This window comes from Peromyscus leucopus, chromosome 10, assembly GCF_004664715.2.
Source record: "Peromyscus leucopus breed LL Stock chromosome 10, UCI_PerLeu_2.1, whole genome shotgun sequence".
Classification (NCBI taxonomy): Eukaryota; Metazoa; Chordata; class Mammalia; order Rodentia; family Cricetidae; genus Peromyscus; species Peromyscus leucopus.
Genome location: NC_051071.1, coordinates 59,951,842 through 59,972,478, shown reverse-complemented (window position 1 = coordinate 59,972,478; position 20,637 = coordinate 59,951,842). Strand labels below are relative to the sequence as shown.

At 44.3% G+C, this 20,637-nt stretch overlaps 1 protein-coding gene across 9 annotated transcripts in view; it reads left to right on the top strand.

Moving 5' to 3' along the window:
* The window catches only part of Fryl (FRY like transcription coactivator), a 242,412-nt gene that overhangs the window by 143,884 nt on the left and 77,891 nt on the right, over positions 1 to 20,637 (top strand). For 5 of the 9 annotated variants that reach the window (XM_037209095.1, XM_037209089.1, XM_037209096.1 and 2 more), the window contains 8 exons: positions 1,324 to 1,422; positions 2,660 to 2,761; positions 8,311 to 8,414; positions 8,684 to 8,792; positions 11,448 to 11,534; positions 13,333 to 13,504; positions 13,900 to 14,032; positions 16,930 to 17,037. In XM_037209095.1, the coding sequence (XP_037064990.1) occupies positions 1,324 to 1,422; positions 2,660 to 2,761; positions 8,311 to 8,414; positions 8,684 to 8,792; positions 11,448 to 11,534; positions 13,333 to 13,504; positions 13,900 to 14,032; positions 16,930 to 17,037 (914 nt within the window). Of the gene's footprint in view, positions 1 to 1,323; positions 1,423 to 2,659; positions 2,762 to 5,915; positions 5,961 to 8,310; positions 8,415 to 8,683; positions 8,793 to 11,447; positions 11,535 to 13,332; positions 13,505 to 13,899; positions 14,033 to 16,929; positions 17,038 to 20,637 lie in introns of all 9 variants that reach the window. The other 4 variants (XM_037209091.1, XM_037209094.1, XM_037209087.1 and 1 more) reach the window with 1 other exon arrangement.

Sequence of the window (20,637 nt, the reverse complement as noted above, 5' to 3'; positions counted from 1 at the left end):
GTTCTCCTGAATTGCCTGACATGCTCATGCGCTGCTGCTGAAGCGTGCTTGGGAAAGATGGCCAGAAGATTGTTGTCATTGAGAAGGAAGCTAAGAAATTGGAATGTTAATGACTGCGCTTGGCACAGCTTTCAAAACTGCCTTTTCTCTTAGCTTACTGCTAAGTCAGGAAGGGTTTTTGTTGTTGTTGTTTTTTGTTTGTTTGTTTGTTGTTAATGGGGACAAATAAAAGCCATGAATTGAAGGTTTGCAGATGATCCCAGTCAACCTGATCATCTTTCATACTGGTGCTTAGTCCCAAATACTTGATTTACTTTGTTGACAGACAGGTCTGTCTTTAGAAAAACCAAGTCAGTTGTCAGCTGTTATCTACAATGACTTGCCCCCAAATCCATTCACTGTCTTAAGTATGTGGGGTAGAGCCTCTACATAAGGATTTTGTAGGGACATACCTCAAGCCATAACCCTGCCAGTCCTATGTAAAAGCGGTGCCTATTCCTGGGACATCTTATCTCTCTAAAGACCTTCCTCCCCTCTTTGCCTGTCTTTATTCCTTCATTATATTCCGTTTCCTATGTATCAGGGGCTCTGTTGTGCGTAGAAAATAGAGACACCGGCAAGCGAGGAAAGGTTCCGTATGATTCTCCAGCTTATTTCTGGTTGTAGCATATGTAGGATGTCATGTTATGGCAGGCACTGTGAAGCACTTGCGTGGGTGCCCAGGAGGGAAGAGCGGCTAAGGGTAGGAGAGTTGAACTCTTAAATAGAGTATGATTACGTAAGTACCATCTTGAGTGTGTTGGGGACAACTGAGCACACGCTAAGGGCGTAAGGAAGAAAGACGTGCTCTGTCTGGGGAAGGAGCATCTCAGACATTCCTTATGGGTGTCCCGAGACTGTTTAGGGACAGCCGGGAAGATGCTGTGGCTTGCCCCGTCACCCAGGGGCAAAGCTGTAGGAGCCAAGGCTGCGATGGTTAAGTAGGAGGTTTGTTCAGTGAATGAGCTGGGTTTAGCTTGGAGCTCGCTTCCTGGTAGAGTTCACCCAAAAGGGCCCCTCTGGGTCCTCCCGGGAGCACAGATGGCTTGTCGTCCGAGCACCTGCTCTGTTCTCACCTCCGGTCTGCTCATTTTCCTCCTCATCTTGTTCCTGCAGGCTGGTAACCAGGTTTCCTTTATTAACGTAACATTTGGTACATAAGACGTCTGTGTAAATCTCGGTGAATCATTAACTCTCTTCAGTTGATGCAGAAAGTTCTCATAATGCTGTACAGTTTACAGGTAGTAACTGCTTCTCTCTTATTTTTCTTAACTCTTTCCCTAGGCTGTTAAAAATGAAGTCAATGTCCCCTGTTTGAAAAACTTTGTGGAGATGCTCTATCAGACTACGTTCGAACTGAGCTCCAGGAAGAAGCATTCACTGGTACCCAGAAGTGTTTCAAACTTTCGTGTGCTTTGTAGTAATTGATTTATGATTCCTGTAGAGACCGAAGAGAAGTGTAAAATGTGAAGTTGTAACATACCCAGAGCGTAGGACAGAGCAGACTTTGCACATTTATTTTCTCCTGTTCCATTTTAGATTTTCTACTTTTTATTATTAAAGGAGAAAAAAAGTTGAGAGGCAGATAGCAGTGCACACCTTTAATCCCAGCACTTGCCAGGCCAAGGCAGGAGGGTCTCTGTGACTTTGAGGCCAGCCTGGGCTACATAGTAAGTTTCAGGATAGCCAGGGCGAAATAGAGAAACCCTGTGAGAAAGAGAGGGAGGGTGTGGAAGAGAGAGAAAGAGAGTTTATTGAGTAACACTACAAGATTCCCGCAGGCCAAGCTGTACCTGGGGCACTGCCTACCAGATGGCCTACTCTTCTTATTTTACTGCCTCTGTGTTTAATGAGTTCTTCAGACTTCCTGCTCAGCGTTTACCTGTCTTGCCAGGTGTTTTAAATTTTATACTATGGCATATGTTGACTATAGTTTTATATTAAACCATAAATCCTTTTATTTTATACCGTAAACCAGTGTTCGAAAGCATCGTGTTTTAAGAACCATTCACCATGTAATTTCATCACTTCCGTTCAGAAGCTGATGGCATTTTTTCCCCCAGTAAACCCAGCCACTTCACGTTACCTTTCTGCGGTCAGGGAAAAGTGTGGAGAATTGGTCAAATATTGACCGTCTACCTTAGAGATGAAATAACCTCGACTGTTACCTGTGCCAGACATTGTCCCAAATGCTTTGCGTTCTTTGGCTTTCTTTAAGCCTCACGTCTCAGGAGGATGTTGGTGATTATCGCCTCTCCCTTTCCATGTTTGGAAAATAAGCCACTGTAGTCATGGGCTCGGCCAGAGTCAGCTGAAACTCCAATGCCAGTGTGACCCTTGGTCTCTTCAGAGCACAGTAGTGGGGAAGGGATGGGATGGATGCTCCAGGGACAAGAAGGAATTTGTCCTAACTTGGGAGATGTTGCTTTAAGTACTTGGTTTCATGAAATGGGACATTTCTCATTTCTTGTCTATGAAATGACGTTTTGTATTGAAAACGGGGAAGCTGCATAGACAGAAGGTCTTTAATTTTTTCTTTAAGAGCATAAATGAAGCCGTCATTCATGAGTCCCACAGCCTGCTGTGAAGATGTTAATTCTCTCTTCCCTATCTCTCACAGGCTTTGTACCCACTAATTACCTGTCTTCTGTGTGTCAGTCAGAAACAGTTTTTTTTAAATAACTGGCATATTTTCCTACAAAACTGTTTGTCACATTTAAAGGTAAGATACTGTTACACCTCCTGCCCTGTGGACACTGCCTCTGCTGTGTCCATCTCTCTGTATCCTCTGAACAGTAAATTCCATTACCCTTGGTGCATTTGAATAATGTATTTGTGATAAGTCTTTTGTGGGCTGTACTGCTGTGGGAAATCGTGTATAGAAATTAATAAATCCTTTGCTTGATTCATTTGTATTAATGCAGAATTGTGTATTCTCAAGGATCATTACATCATCTTAGATGTAGTGATAATTACTTACAGATACAATTATCAAGAATTATGAATGAACTATTATTTAATCTCACAAAACCCTCCACATACTTACGTTGTTTTGTTTTAAGTTCAGTAATGTTGGCTCAAGCCTGAGTAACATGCAAAAACTTTGATAGTAAACTATCACTAAAAGCCACTTGACAGTAAGTGTGCACAGCCGGATCTGAACACGGGGTACCAGATCCCCAGCATGTAAGCTCCTGAAACGGTTGTGACTTGAATGGAGGGGTACTTGTTACTAACACCGTCTGGCATATCCACACGTATTCTTTCTTCGTGTTGACATCACAGCTGTGAGAGTCCGTAGAGAGAGCTCTTCTTCCCAGGATGCTCTGCTCGCCTGATCCTCATTTCCTCTTTGGCTAGGAACACAATTAGTATCTGACAGTAGAGGAACGACTGCTTCATCTCCATGTCATGTGACTACAGAGTTAGATGAGTCTCTTCAAACATTTGCTGACAAGTCAGAGAAGTGTAATCAACATGATAGTTCCCTTCCTGTCCTTAGTCTGAGTTTCACTGGATACTGAAAACCCAATGTTTTGACGATAGTAAAACCAAGCCCGATAGGTTAAATGAAGGTCTCGGGCCATGTGAACAACTGGACTCTACCCTTCAAGAATGATCCACTGGAGAAAATCTCTAGTATCTTTTTCATGATTTTATATATTATCTTCAAAACTGTTTTGACTTCATAGTAGGGTATATGAAAGATGTAAGTCTTCAAAAAAAAATTCATGACTCCTTTTCCTCTTACACATACATTCATTTATATTCTTAGACAAGAATTGAGACTCCCTCTTTGTTTACCAAACTCTCCAAGACTAGATCAAGTTGATCAAAGTCTTTATGTCTCGCAACCAGGAAGAAACACTGTGTCAGTGACTTACATGGTAATTGGTCTGTCCTTATTTTGATCATTCACACGGATGTAGGCACTAACGGGGAATGTGCCATTTTCTGACTCGGTTTTATTTCTTCCGAAAGGGTTTTAAGATGTGCATTTAATGTTTCGGGGAGAGTGCTCTGTTCCATGACAGTTCATACCTTTCTGTTGCTTTGTTGAAGTTCCTCTGTATCTTCGTTTCCACCTAACATACTTACAATACTTTCACAGCATCTTAACACCCCCCCCCCATTATTTTCTTATTTTGTCTTGAGGCTTTCATTTAAAATGCTGTTTTCTTGGAACCCTTACCTCCTGTTTAATATTTCTGGCATATTGTCCATTTACGTGAATGGCTGCATCAATTTGCCGGACTAAAGGCGATAAGAGCCACTTAGCATAGCATGAATATTTGGATTACAGTTGGCTTGGCCATTAACCCTTAACTTACATTAAGGCTCTATTCAGCAGAAATTGTGTGACTTGGCCCCTGCTCGTTAAGCTCCCGATAATGTGGCTGCTATCCTTAGCTGTGGGAGGAGTTTTAAACATTCTAAGAAATGTCATGCTAGTTATGTGCCGTAATAAGTTATATTTTATTTCTATTTTTACTGGAAAATTAAATCAAAGGCCTTTTCTGATCAATTATGTGATTCAAGTAATCTCTTGATTAAAAAAAAAAATCCACCTAAAATTTTTCATCTGATTGCCTCCACTCCTAAGGGTTCATTTTTCTAATATTTCCTGGATGCTAGGTGGATTGCATCTTGTCGTTTTCACTGTAGCTGAGGCAGAGAGAGAGGATAAGTGGCCTGTGCGTAAGCAGCCAGTCCTGACAGAGATGGTTTACATCCCAGCAAAGCTTTAGAATGCTGGCTCCTTCGGGTCTGCCATGTCATCCTCAAATGTGCTAAAAGGAATGCTAAGAGTTTTAAGGAAGCATTTTGGCTGTAGTTCTGGGATATTAAGAGACATTATGCTCCAGCGTCATAAGTATAGTGAATTTTCCAGGCACTTAGAGCCATTATACAGCTTTAAAAAGAAGGAGTGACTGTGCCAGGCTGAGGAGACAGCTCAGGCCCAAGTGTTAGGGCATGAGAATCCCGAGTTAGGATTCTCAGCACAAATAGAGATAACGAGTGGGCACTGCAGCTTCCATCTAATTCAACACTTGGGAGGTAGAGACAGGATTGATCACCAGGACAAACTGGCCACCTAGACTAGACCAAAACAGCAGCTTCAGTCCATCAAGAGACCCTGCCTGTCGGGTGGATAATATGGAAAGGGATGGAGGAAGACTCTAGAAGTCAGCTGCAAGCCTGTGCACACATTCAGGCTCACACACACACACGCACCCCCAACAGGCAAACAGTTGTCTCCTGCACAGAGACACACGCAAAGAGCCTTTTTCAAGTTAGCATGCCCAGTTTTTAATTTGGTGGTCACAATAAATGGGCTCCATCACCATATGCTCATCATGTGTGAAAGGTGGCACCTCATTCCCAGTGAACAGTTAACATTAAAATCTTTGTCTCTTAACAAGAACATAGTAAATTTCCATTCCTTTGTTTTTAATCAATTTAGGTTCAGTTGGTTTATGAATACCAATTTTAAAGTTTCTGAAGAATTACCTAGAGACTAAGGGAAATACCAAGCACAGGAATCTGCCCCTAATAATCTGTATGTAGTTTCTTTCATTTGAACTTAACCAGTTGGCCACTGGGAGAAAGAAAAATTAGGTAATGAGACGTTTTTAGTTTTCTCCCAGCTCGAGTGTCATAGGCATGCTCCAGGATACCCACAGTTTGGGATGGGTTTTTTTTTGTTTGTTTTGTTTTCCTTTCCTTAGCATTTCTGGCCACTGCCTTGAAAATGTCAGATTTCTTCTAAATAGAGACCTTGGTGAGGAGCTGTCGTTGTTTTGTGCTTATGTTCATCTAACATGCATGTGCGGCATCTCATGTTTGTGTTTGCTGTCCCACGTTGCTTTATTTAGATGCCATCTAACAACAGTATCAGAAAACAAATAGAAACCCTTCAGGTGAGTGGTGGTGACGTCACCAAGGAAAGTATCGCTTGATTTCCTTTACGGGACGGCGTGGCGGTGGCGTCTGTTCTGTCCCCCGGCCCCCTGGCTGCATTGCATGTCTCCAGTATGCGCACCCCCAGCCTGCTTTGACTGTGCCCGGAAGAGCAGCCCCGCAGAGGGCGCCCCCTCCCGAAGATCGGCTGTTACTGCAGCCCCCAGGAAGATGTAGAGATGGGGGTGACAGTGGAGACCTGACTCAGTTTACAGGTTTTACGACCGTGTTTTGTTTACAAACAGTTTAGTTTACCCAACTGTTCTAAGTGAAGATGTTAAAAAAAAAAAAAAAACATATTCCAACCAAATTAAGGAGATAATAGCTTGGGTTTTCCATATGGTTTTGGTGGATGGGCCTATAAACTGCTATCCTCTTGGTTTAGGTTTTTTAACAAAGCGTTTTTTTTTTTAAGTTCACCTTAGAAGGAAAAGGAATGCACATGTTAAAGTGGTTGCTGTAGAGATCATGGTTGACTGATGTGCCAAAACTATGTAGAATATTAAAGTCCTGATACTTTCATGTAACAGTGTGAATAATTTGACTTGTAAGAATTTTACCTAGAGAATTATACGTCTTCGTTTAAGGCCTAGATCAATTTAGGATATTTTTAATATTCCAGCATAATACAGCAAAATTAATGAGTTAATTCCTTTCTATCTTCCTCCCTCCTCTCTCCTCTCCTCTCCTCCCAGCCTCATGATTTGCTGTTGTGATTTAATATAGTGCTCTACATTCTGTGGGATTCCACAGATGTACGCTTTTACATAGCCTCATCATGGAGTCCTTCAGAGGGGTTTCAGGACTGAATTGTCCTCTCTGCTGCCTCTCTTCCTCTATCTTAATTTCTTGCTGACATCATATTGTGAAATCTGATATATCAGATTTAAAGGGTGGAAAGGAAAGTTGTGTTTTATTGAAGATGTTATTACAAAAATTTGTTTATTAGGTTAGTAGTATTCATGAATTACTTGTAATTTTGGTTACTTTAGTAGCAAACAGAAAGCTACCCCAGGGGGAGTATTTGAAGTTCTGGATTACAATGGATCCTGCCATGGAACAAGGGATTGGTATTGAGAGTATATGGATTTTTCCAGTCTTGAGTCTATCAGATTTTTATGTAGATATATGCAAAACCTCTTATGATCTCTAGTGGATAAGTCTATTACAAAACATCCTCTATATTTTTGGCATTGCTTTTAATTATTTGTATTAGATGTCTTTTATTCTAAACCTTAAAACAGAATAGAACTGCTGAAGTAAATGAAATATTTTTAAGAATTCTTGCTGGACATGGTATCACACACCTTTAATCCTAGTACATGGGAGACAGAGACAAGTAGATCTCTGTGAGTTTAAGGCCAGCCTGGTCTACATTACTAGTTTGAGGCCAGCCAGGCAGGGCTATGTAGTGAGACTCTGTCTTAAAGAGTCTCTTTGTTAGTTGCCATATGTAATTGCTTAACAATATAGGAGTCTTCTAGAACAAATATTTAAAAATACAGATTTTTTTTTTAGTTGTCAATCAACAGATATATAAAAGTGTTTCCTGCTATATTTGCAACAGCTAGAGTGAAGAGAAAATTCATTTCTCAGTGTAAATCAGAAGGTAATTTAAATAATGTCTGATTCTACATAAAATTTAGGACTAGTTCGCCTAACGGCGCGTGAACACTTGGTGCGCGGCAGGTACTGTTCCCAGCGCTCTGGGGGCTGCGACCTTCTTGACCTGTGGGGTAGAGCCTGTCTTCCCTCCAGTTAAAGATGGAAGGACATCACACACAGCACAGAAGAAGGACGAGAGATCATCCAGGGCTTGGGTTCAGAGTCAGGCTCCCGGGTCTCTGGTCTAACTTCCCTCCCCAAAATGGGCTCACTAATATTCAGTATCATTTCACAAATTCGACTGACTAATACTATTTGGTGTTTCCAACTTGATCTGCCCATATGGGGTCCAAATGAATTAAAGATGAGCGGTCCTTTGATTGTGCCAGTATTGTGGTATGAACCATTTAATCAAGTAGTTCCATGATATGTCTATCATTGTGAAATTTTCAGAAATGTTGATAGGATTCTAATATTTCATCTTATTTTAGGGCATAATGAAGGGTTTGGGTGCTTTATTGATGGTCACTTTTGAGCTGTCTATACTTAGCACAACTAAATACAGATTGACATATTTAAACTTCTTAGGCTGGCCAGAGCAGGGAGGGTGGGGGCTTTGAGTCGCTGTCAGAGAATGTGTGTGATCCTAAATGTTTGCCAATGTTTTTAATAAGTTTATTCTTGTTTTCTTTTGTTTTTAAACAGAATAAAGACCCTAAAATGTCTCGAGTCGCGCTGGAGTCCTTGTATAGACTGTTGTGGGTTTATGTAATTAGAATAAAATGTGAGAGCAATACTGTAACTCAAAGGTGAGTGCTGTGTCTTAAAGTGCATTTAAAATAAAGCCTTGGCAGGTAGGGTGTGGCTAAGAGACAAGCACCGGCTTAGCGTATGCGGGGCTCCAAGCTCTATCCTCAGTTCTCAAAGAAACAAGTTACCCTCATACCAATGGAATTTTACCAAAGCATTGTGGAGAGGAATCTGAATTCCCTCGACATAAGGAGCAGGAGGAATTCTTCACTAGTGTGGCTGTGTTGTTATGATCTCTTGGTCATTAAGTCGTCTTTTCTGCCAACAGTCGCCTGATGAGCATAGTGTCCGCACTTTTCCCAAAAGGCTCCCGCAGCGTGGTTCCCCGTGACACCCCTCTCAACATATTTGTGAAGATCATCCAGTTCATTGCTCAGGTGGGTGCTTTGCCTCATTGGCCCTTTTGGACAGACTGGCAAGGACAACTATTTTAATAAATGGAGCTTTAACATTTTGTAACAAAATGAAAACATTCTGAGGCATGTTTTCAAAAATATTAATACTGTTCAAAGAGTGAAAAGTTAGTATGTTTAGAAAGTTTTTAAAAAATACAGGATGCTGATTATGATTCTGCGTGTGACAGAGGATGGAAAGAACCACATAGGTAGACACACATTTAATTGAGGGAGGATTGAGAAAGTATGTGATAGTTCTAATGAATGTGCCCCAGTAATCTTGGTTTGTGTGTTGTGTGTACATGCATGTGCCCTCGTGTGTGCATGAAAACCAGAGATCGACACCGAGTGTCTTGTATTGCTCTCCACTTGTGTTTTTGCAACTTTAGGGTGTGTGCCTGTGTGTGTGTGTGTGTGTAATATGACACGTCATGGCAACAAGCACATGTCTTAGTTAGGGCTTCTATTGCTGTGATAAAACACCACTGACCCAAATCAGCGTGGAGAAGAAAGGGTTTCTTTCAACTTACAATTCTCAGTTTTTACATAGCAGTTTTTTATGTGGGTGCTGAGGATCTGAGCTCAGGTCCTAGTCCATTGTCAATGGAAGTCAGAGCAGGACCTCAGGGTAGCAACCTGGAGGCACGAACTGATGGAGAAGAGGAAGACAGCTTACTGATTTGTTCAGCCGGCTTTCTTACAGCACCCGGGGATCCCTGCCCAGAGGCGGTACCACTCATAGTGAGTTGGGTGCTCCCACATCAGTCAAGAACACGCACCCCAGACTTGCCCACAGACTAGCCTGATGGGGGCATTTTCTCAATAAAGGTTGCCTCTTCTAGAATGACTCTAGCTCATGTCAAGTTGGCATAAAACTGACCGTTACAGCGCGTTCTCTTAGTAAGCCTTCTCACTGGCTTTCACCACTTACTTTTTTGAGGCGGAGTTTCCATTGAACCTGAAACCACCTGATTGGCTAAGCTGGTTGGCCAGTGAGCCCATGGGGCCTTCCTGTCTGCCCTAGAGCATTAGGATTATAGAAACATGCAAAGTGCATAGTAGTTTTTTGTTTTGTTTTGTTTTGTTTAATAAACATCTTTTTTTTTTTTTAGATTTATTTATTTATTATGTATACAGCATATATGCCTGCAGGCCAGAAGAGGGCACCAGATCTCATTACAGATGGTTGTGAGCCACCATGTGGTTGCTGGGAATTGAACTCAGGACCTCTGGAAGAGCAGTCAGTAATCTTAACCTCTGAGCCATCTCTCCAGGCCGCATAGCAGTTTTCTATGTGGGTGCTGAGGATCTGAGCTCAAGGCCTCACCCTCGTGCAGTAAGCCCACGAACCGTCCCCAGAGCTCACAGTCTAGATTCGTAAGCACATAAGCTAGAAACTACCATAGGTAAATCAAAGGGATCTTTTAAAGACCAGAGAGAGCTCACCAAGTCACTTCCAGGACGGAACAAGTCAATCCTCATCTGGGCAGGGGAGAGCATCAGGCTGCCAGGGAGCTGCCGCTTCCATCAGAACTGAAGAGCTGGGAGATAGGAACCCGCCTCTCTGAGGATGCGTGGGGACCATACTGCTTCTGCTGTGGCTCCGCAGCTCAAATGCGGAGGCCTTTCTCCCTCGTGTGAGAGAGGTGGCAACCTCCTCCTCTCCACCCCCTTTCTCCTGTGTCTACTGCTTCATAAGGCTTATGTCCCTCGGAGAGTTCCCGGGAAACGGAACTTCAGCTTCCCAGCCTCTGCAGAACAGAAAGTTTGTTAGCGGGATAGTAAATGGATTTTGTGTGAGCCAGGCCAGGGTCTCAGTCATGTCTCCCTTTGGAGCATCAGTCCTGTGAGATAAGTCCGTGTTCCCTCCCAACTCAGGGAAGTGCTTTTTATTTCTTGTGATGAAGCCAGACAGTTTGGTTGATCCATAATCAGTTTTTTAAAAGCTTGATTTATTTATGTCTACATGTGCTCTATTTGCACATATGCCTGCATGACAGAAGAGGGCATCGGATCCCATTACAGACGGTTGTGAGCTACCACGTGGGTGCTGGGAATTGAACTCAGGACCTCTGGAAGAGCAGCCCGTGCTCTTAACCACTGAGCCATCTCTCCAGCCCCATCAAATTATTTTATTACAATGGTGGGGGCGGGAGGGAAAGGAACATTTAATTAAAGGGAAGGCACTTCTATGATCGGAGCCTAGAAGAAACGATAATTTACCGAGAATAACAATGAAGAAGATTGACAAAGCAAGTTTTGGTCCTGTGTTCAGAAAGCAGTGCTGTTAAATTGCACAGGTCACCCTTTCTTATTTCCTGAACTGTACCTCTACCTCAGGGGAGTGGCCTTCCTGCAGTAGTCGGCTAGCCCTGTGCCTCAGGCGCTGACGCATCTTTGCTATTTTTTTTTTCTTTCATTGAGATCCTTTGCTGGGGTCCTGTTCTTCCTGTCCTCGCTGCTCTCTAGGCACTTCTGTTTTTATTAATTCCTATATACGTGTCTTATGTTCATTTGGGTTTATAAACTTTCTAAGGGCAAAAATCTATATTGTTTCATATATATATATATATATATCTCAGATAACTTCTGTTACATTCTAGCAAGGTACAATGATTTATTAATTTCTTTCCTTAGGAACGTTTGGATTTTGCAATGAAAGAAATAATCTTTGATCTTCTCAGTGTTGGAAAATCTACCAAGACTTTCACCATTAATCCAGAGGTAAAAAGAAGAACTGCTTTGTGGCAATAATGAGGGTTCTCATACCGGGAACGGAAGTGTTAGTCCTCCTGGGGTTCTGTGTGGCCCGTGACGATCAGGAGTCTGCTTTGCGGGGCAGCGATGGGATCTTTTCAAGTTGTGAAAACCACTTGAATGAAAACTAGATAAAAGAATCCATTAACCCACTCGCTCAGATGCGTGTGGTCAGCGATGCTCCGAGGAAATGCCCAGAGTAACTCCACCGCATGATGGAACTTTCTGCTTCCTTCGGGGTTTCTGTGAGTCTATAACTGTGGTTCTGACCCTCTGATGTGTGAGGTAATGGAATGCATCAGTACTTTGTCATATCTAAAAAACGAGTGACACTTTAAAAGTTCTATCTTATTTACACAGTCAACATGAGTGAACACTGTACTTTGTTCTCGGCTGTGGCGTGCTGCGTGGCCGCGCGCTGGGATGCCTGTCCCTGCCTTATCAATCCCTGGTGCAGGTCACAGAGAGTGACTTGGGGACCGAGACAGTAGGGTGCAGATGGAGAGAGGAAGAACGAAGAAACGTAGAGAAGCAGTCAGGTCCGGGAGAACGATCAGGCGCGTCTAACTTGGCCTGTTGGGACATCTAAGACGTCAGGCAGATCTTAAGGAATGCGTTCAGAGGGGGTGGCTAGGTGCAAGTTTTTGGCCATCTGAAATGGGCAGTCGTCGACGCTGTATGAATCTGTGCTTTCTGTGGGAGAGACTACAGATGACAGGGGGCGACTCGGGAGGAGCCCAGAATGTGAGGAGAGGTGACCCAGCCAGCGGGGACAGAGAAGTGGCAAGAAGAGGCAGTAATTTGGGAAAGAGTACTTGATGCTGCCCTGTGCTGTGGAAAGTGAAAGAAGATTCATATTGCCCCTGTCGAGGGAGAGATGCTTCAGAGAAGTGTTGTGAGGGATGTTTATCCCATTAAGAGACTTGAGACACATGCTCTGCTTCAGAGTCAAGGGGCATGGATGTATTTTCAATTGGAAGAGAAATATTGAGGATAAAAGAAAGAGAAGGGGTGGGTAGGAGAGCCCAATGTCTTAGTCACCGTTCTATTTCTGTGAAGAGACACCATGAGCAAGGCAACGATTATAAGAGAAACATTTAACTGGGGGCTTGCTTACTATTTCAGAGATTTAATCCATTATCATCATGGCAGGGAGCAGGGAACAGTAGCTGAGCGGTACATCCTGATTCTGAGGCAGAGGGAAAGACTCCAGGCATGGACTTTTGAGACCTCAAAGCCCACCCCCAGTGATACACCTCCTCCAACAAGGCCTCACCTCCTAATCCTTCTAATCCTTTCAAATAGTGCCACACTCCCTGGTGATTAGGCTTCATATATATAAGTCCATGGGGGCCATTTTCATTCAGACCTCCACATTCATGGGAATTCCACCAAGTACAGGAAGCTATCACCCCCTGCACTGTGAGAAGACCAAAGGGGGTGTGTCTGTTAGGAGATGGGTGGGATTTGTGGAAAGAGGTGGTTGATGTGGTCTTAAGCGAGGGGAGGGGGACTGAAAGAGTCAGGGAAGTTGAGAAAGCGCAGACAGGGTTCGAATGAGCCTTGCAGACAAGGAGAGCCAGCTGACCCCAGAAGGGCCCGGGGCCTGTCTGGGAATTAGAAACCACAGCAGACTCTGCTGCCTGGGCTGGTTCGCAGTGTCGGGCAGAAAGACTAGATTCCTCTGTCCTTCTCTCTCCCAGCCCCCTTGGCATATAAAGTGCATGGCCCTGATTTCTTCCTCTTGGGTCTGTTTTCTCCGAAGAGGATGAACATTGGCCTCCGTGTCTTCCTTGTCATCGCGGACAGCCTGCAGCAGAAAGATGGCGACCCTCCCATGCCCACCACGGGCGTCATTCTTCCCTCAGGAAACACCCTTCGCGTGAAGAAGATTTTTCTCAATAAAACCTTGACAGATGAAGAGGCAAAAGTCATAGGTGGGCGTTCAGCGGAATGAATGAATTGCTTTTGTAATACTGTTTTGTGCAAGTCCGTAGTCTAAAGTTGCACCCCTTGCCAAGTGTGGATGCCCCAGTAGAGCGGTGATCTGGTGATGACGTGTTGAGAATGTTGTTAGTATTCCTGTCAAGGGTCTTCTTGTTAAATGTGTTTTCTAGCAGGGTGCTGTTGACTATGTTCTGTCCTTCAGATCTGAGTTTGAGTTCTCCACATAATTTGTATGCGTTATCCTAAAGCGCATGTCACAGTTGGAACGTCTTGTAATGTGGTAGCAGCAAGCTTTCTTCACTGAGAGACTGATAGGTTGTTCTTACACAAAGCGGTCCTGTGTGCGGTTCCTGGCACTATTGTGAGTGTGTGCTTTCTCTCTTAGGAATGTCGGTTTACTATCCTCAAGTAAGAAAAGCTTTAGATAGCATTCTCCGACATTTGGACAAAGAGGTTGGGAGACCAATGTGTATGACCAGCGTGCAGATGTCCAACAAGGAGCCTGAAGACATGATTACGTATGTACTAAATGTGTGTACTCTATGGTGATTTCAGTTTTCACAGAGGAGTCCAGAGAGGTGGCTGGTCCTTGCTTACCTGTTTCTGTACATTTCTCCTGGACCTCTCACATGTGGCCATTTACTATAGTTTATAATACAGAGATTCCTTCCACAAGCTCCATTTTCTTGTTTTAAGTGATGCCAAACTAGTGTAGATAATGAAAGTCCAATAATGAAGCCTACTTTCGTATCACATGAGTAATCCCCACTTCCCACAGATATGTATAGTACGACTGGCTTAAATCTAACAAATGGTCCTACGTACATATTCCTGCTTTAAAGAAAGAAAGAAAAGAAAGGGCCGGGAGTCGGGTAAGCCTGGGCTCTTGTATCTCTGTTCTAGGAACCAGGGGGTACAGGGGGAGTAATGTGTGGGCATCCCCATTTCACACCCCAGCCCCATGCTTGTAATTTTTCCTTCATCCTTTTTTCTCTTGACTGTTAGAAACTTCCTTTCCGTGGGGTGGTATGTTGTGTGATAGCCTATTGTTCGCTGGCAAGTGTCAATATTATCCATAAGGCGGAAGTTAGATTTAGATATCTGCACTGTAGGTCTGGGAATATCCCCTTGGATAGTCTGCTCTCTGGGCTCACATGGCTGTCATGTACTGCTGGGATGTAGTGTCCTGAGAGCTTTCAAATGTAAGGTTTTAGGTGTTTGACTTCCTCGGAGACATCTTCCTCCTTTTCACACAATCGCTCTTGCATTAACGTCAACAAGTTTGCATCCACTTCCTCCATGGTCTTGTGAGAGTCTCAGGTGACTGCGATGTCTGTCTCCTGGTCAGCTTGCTCTCCTGTGGCTCCTTTCACATTTCCACACGAATTGCCCATCATCTTTAACTATAGTCTAACAATAGACTTTCAATGACAAAGAGAGACAAGATGGAAATGATTTCTTACTTAGAGGTCTCAGAGACCACACAGAATTCCTGGAGGTCACACAGAGGTCAGGGAGTGTGTGCCTAGAAATGACCCAGGGCTCCTGTCTGTGGTTGCCTAAACAAACTTCCCATGTGGAGCCTTAACTGGCATGTTTTGAAGAAGCTTTCACAAGTTCCAGGTCACTGTGGAATGTCTAGATGCTGCATTTGGGCAAAGGGCCAAGTCAAGCTGTATCTTGGCTGGCTGGTCCCACATGGCGGTGGTAACACCTGGATTAATCACACCGGTAATTGGTGGTGACCAGACATCATCAGGGGACTCTGAGATATAACCTCATATTTAGAGAAGATTCTGGGACAACATGAGTTTGCTACGGGTTTTTGTTTGTTTGTTTGTTTGTTTGTTTGTTTGTTTTTCCTGCACTTTCTTCTGTGTAGGCCCCAGCCTCTCTTAATTGTCCATTTTAGTAAACATCACATACTGGGGACAAGCTGGCCTCACAGCAGTCCCATACTCGGCCGTGGGTGTGAGCTAAGTAGCAGGTGCACACTGAGGAGTTTTGAAAGGCTTGGTGGGCCTGGCCACCCATTTGGGTGCGCAAATGCTATTCGTCCAGGGCCTTACAGACCAGAGACGGCAGCAGCGTTTCTACCGTTATTGTTAATGTACAGTGGCCACACCTTCAACGACATGTAAGGGACTTGCATTATTTATCTGACTTGTGTTCACTCTAATGCATGTATTTTAAAGCCGCACAAAGCGACAACTGTGTAAATATCTATAACAGAGACTAACCCGAACTCTGAGAACTTCTTGATTCTTTTCTGCGTGGGGATTATTATTTGAGAGGCTAGAAACTAATGAGGATGAAGTAAAAGTGCAAGACTTTCCTTCAAATACAGGTCAAGATGAAAGCCAGTGTGTAGTGGTTAGACATTTCAAGTAAGATTAGTGGATAACTCTAAGAAACTATGCCAGAGGAGGTGAGGATGTAACTGAGTGGTAGAGCCCCTGCTTAGCATGAATAAGGCAGTGGATTTGGTCTTTAACATCCTCCCCACCACAGACACATAAATAGTAAAATTAAATTATATTAAACATCTGCTGTTCCGGAGGGTCCAGGATTTTAAAACATCAGTGCATTTAAATTGCATAAAATCTAAACATACATGCGCGTGTGTATCACGAGAGGACAAGGAGAAATGATAAGAGTACTAACATATGAGAACATCTGATTATAAAACTAATGATTTTAGATAGTTAATAATATCAACACAACTTACATCAGTTACTTGTCTGGTTACTGTGACAAAATGCCTGACCAGAACAGCTGGAGGAAGGAATGGTTTTTTTGAGACCACGGCTTTAGAGTGTGGTCCATTGTAGTTGGGACATCATGGCAGCGGGAGCTTGAGGCAGCCGTCACATTGTGTTCACAATCCGGGAGCAGAGAGCAGTGTTTATGCTCAACTTGGCTTCTCTTTCCTCTGTAGTCTAGGACCCCAGGCCATGGAATAGTGCCTCCGCCGTCTTCCTACCTCAATTGACCCAGCGTAGGCAATCCCTCAAGGCATGCCCGAAGCTTTTCTCCCATGGGTCTTGTGAAGTTAACAATCCATGTTAACCATCACATAGCTAGTTATAGTCATAACTAGTATTTATGTTTGTAGACAGCTAACTTAACTATCAAACTGAATAAAATTTTAAGTATTTGAAATTATGAAGTTGCTATGAATGTCTCCTAATCAATGAAGATAATGATGAGCTGTCATTTCCCTGAACAGTCTCCATTCTTCACTTACATATTGATGGGAACTAGCTGCTGGGTCTGTATGAATTCGCATGTGCACCCTTTCTGGACCCATTAGCCTTGGGTCTCACCTTTTGAAACATTTTCACAAAGTGGATTTTTCTAGCTCTTGTGATCTGCTTCTTACTCTGTTTTGTTTTGTTTGCGATACATTTTTCAGGGGGGAAAGAAAACCCAAAATCGATTTGTTTAGAACATGCATTGCTGCCATCCCCAGGCTGATTCCCGATGGCATGAGCAGAACCGACCTCATTGAGCTGTTAGCAAGGTGAGCGACATTCCCGTCCTGGTGTGTGCACGGAGGCAGCCACAGACGCAATGCTGAGCCCTCCCATTTCCTCTCTTACTTCTCATCGTTTATTATCCCCACCCAAATCTTTAACTTCTGACATTCTTCCATCTCCCTCTAAGCTCTATTTTCCAATCCCCTGTCTGGTAGTATTTCACTGATTTTATATGACAAATATCCCTTACATACGGGCCTCCCTGATGTTTACTTCTGTGGGCGTTCCATCAGTATCTGAGGTGGTGACCAAAACCCACTTAATATTTTCTGCTCTAGGGGAGCCTCCTAAGTTCAAGTATTCTCTTGCTCTGTTAGGCACAATGTGGTTCTCTAAAGGGAATTAGTAACACAGCAAGCACACTTAGATGATGTTTCCTAGCCCAGGTCTAAGTCAAGATGGCAGCCCGGCAAGGCTCTGCTGTGCGGACGCCATTGGGGATCGATCGTGCAGTTCGGGGTCAGCAGGCTTTCTCCAGACAGTAAATATCTCAAGAGTTTGCGGATCATGCCATAGTCCAGTGGTTCTCAACCTCTGAGGGTCTTAACCCCTGTATCAGGGTTGACTGACCCTCTCACAGGGATGGCCTATGACCATCAGGAAACATAGATAGTTACATTATGATTCATATCAGTAGCAAAATGACAGTTATGAAGTAGCAACCAAAATAAGTTTATGGTCGGGGGTCACCACGGACGGCATGAGGAACTGTGTTAAAGGGTCACAGCACTGGGAAGGTTGGGGACCTCTGTCTTATGCCTGCGTTCTCACTGTGGCATCACTGAAGCACCCAGACCATATTGCAGGCGTGACCACGACTGGGCATCTGCCTGGAGTTAGCCCAGAACCACAGCTGGCTAGCCACACCCTCCCGGGAAACCGAGCACAGTGACTGCTACCGCCCGTGAATGCTCAGCTGTGTTGAAGACTGTTTACCGGTTGCTGGGCATTCACCATAGTGTGTAAATAGTGACTAGATTTCTACAGCAACCTGTTTCAGCCCTGGGTGGAGACACCTGGCATTTCACAGGCGGGCTCGCACCTCCCTCCAGTGTTGGGACTACGGATGGAGTGGTATTTGTCTCCTGTGAGGACTGTAAGGAGATGGGGGGGGGGCGTGTCTGCAACCGCGACTTTCTGTCACCTCTTTCTCTTCCGATTCGGCCTCGGCATTGTTGCTCTGGGGCACTGAGCTGAACCTAAAGCCTTGCGCATGCTAGGCAAGTACTCCATAGCTGCTGAGCTGCGTCCCAAAACCTTTTGTTTAATGTACGCCATACATTCGTGCATTTATATGCTTCATTTTGAAACAGGGTCTCTACTCACTACGCTGTTGAGGTTGACCTTGATCTCTGTCTGTGTGCCAGGAAGGCCTGAACTTGGGGATCCTCCTTCCTGCCTCAGTCTCATGAGTGCCTACAATTGGATGTTTATGTCAATGGGCTCAGCTCTGCTCTCTCAATTTTTTTTAATTATAATTTTAAAGTGTATCATTATTATATGTGTATGATGAGGGTGCCCATGCCATGGCAGTGTAGAGTTCAGAAGAGAACTTCGTAATTGGAGTTGGGCCTTGACTTCGACCTTCGTGTGGGCTCTAGGGATTGAACTGAGGTCCCCAGACTAAGTGCAGCAAACTCCTTGCCCCTCTGATCGATCTCCCAGCCCTTCTCTCTTCATTTCTGCCATAAGTGACATTGCAGAGCTGTGTGCTGTGTGTTGCCGCGACCTCCAGCACTGAAGAGTCAGAGGCAGGAGAATTAAGAGTTGGAGGCTAGACCAAGTTACATAGTAAGACCCTGTCTCCAAAATAAACTAAAAACAGAGCAGAATTAGGAAGCTGGGTCCTCGTTAGGAACCTGAAGTGTTTGTAACTGCACCGATCTTCCTTAGGGAGAGCAGAGGGCAGGTATAGGCAGATCTGTTCTCACTGGTCCCACCTCAGCTTCACCTGACCTCCATCTTTGTGGAAGGTGATCCCACCACGAGATGAATCTCCTGTCCCGGCCCTCTCATCTCCCCAGAATGAAGCTGCACCTGTCGAAGGACAGAGCCAGCCTCTGAGCAGTGAACAGCAATGTCATTGCGGCTCCCCTGACATCCTTCTCCTGTAGTTGCCATGTTTAATTAATTCACCTCTATGGCCAGAAGAGTCGAGAATATGTTGGTTTGGATTTCTGATGTCTGGCTCTTCCTTACTCAAAAATAAGGCAAGCCAGCAAAGGATCAACAACAAAAAGGGGCATGCTGTAAATGTATAGACCTCTTTGAAGTCTCCAGGGAAATAATAATCCCTGACTGTAATTAGCCAGGTCCCATTGTTATCTCCTTTACTCAGGGAGTCATTAACTCAGGCGCACAGATCCTGAGTCATGCTGACCGGGGTGAGATACTTACAGTCCTGGCTTTAAAGGCTGTGGAAATAACTAGCGTGGAAGGTGCTGTCACTGTGTTTCCCACGGTAGCCCCCCCCCCCCCCCCCCCCCCCCCCCCCCCCCCCCCCCCCCGATGCCACCACCAGAGACGGCACACTGGGCTGGAGAGGTGTCGTCCCACCGTGTTGACTTGCGGTCCGCTCTAACTGCGGCCACAGCCGCTGCACGGCTTGCCACCAACACCCTCACAGCTGCCGTGGATGTCTAGTCAGCTGCTCTGTCGGTTGGAGGCTGGCTGAGCGGAGACCAGATCTGAGCTCGGCCAACTGTGATGCCCCCCTTCTTAAGCACACGACGTCCCGTCTCTCATTCTCGAGCACTCTGTCTTGCCATGCGTACATGTAGAGTGTGCTTTTTAATTGCCTGTTGCCTTGGGTCATTTCTAACGTTAATGCCAGCCACTGAAATAGTCTTCACCTCCGCATCAGGAGCTTGCATTCATGGGGTGGCATGCTTTTCAGCTTCGGGACTGCATCCCTTTTTAATTTTATCTATCCTTTTCTCGTACTTTTTTGTTTAAAATCTTGTAACTAAAACTATGATCGTTGTATTGAAGTCTTTAAAAAGTAATTTAACTTTTTAAAATGTAATTAATGCATTCTGATTTATTGAGCCCCGAGTTCTTTCGGGCCTGATGGGTTGTTGACCCATTATTTTATTTCCCACGTGTAGACCTTTTCTTACATTACTCCTAAATTTGATCCCATTCTCACCCCCAGGAATGATTTCTGTTGATTCTGTCTGCATGATTACCTTTGTAACGAGCTATTTATATGCATCCACAACCTTAAAAGCCTGTAAGAGATGGTTGAGATTAGTCATGACCTCTCTAGTTACAGTAAAGGACAGAAAAGGTGTAAGTTGTTGCTAAAATCCTATGCAGTTGGACCAATTTTTATTGATTATAGGACAGCACTGGAAAGTGTGTTAAGGATTGATGAAGTATGAAATGGATTTCTGATGTCATTGTGGGAGCCCATTTTCAGGTTCCTAGTGGCTTTACCCAGCAGGTCTGCATAGAGAGGATGATTGGACTATGGGCCTGAGTGCAGGTGTCTGAGATGGTCTGCACTTGGCTGTGCTGGGGGGAGGTCTTTTTCTCTACCCCTTGGCATTTCTGTAATTACCCTAGGGCACAGACACTTCGGG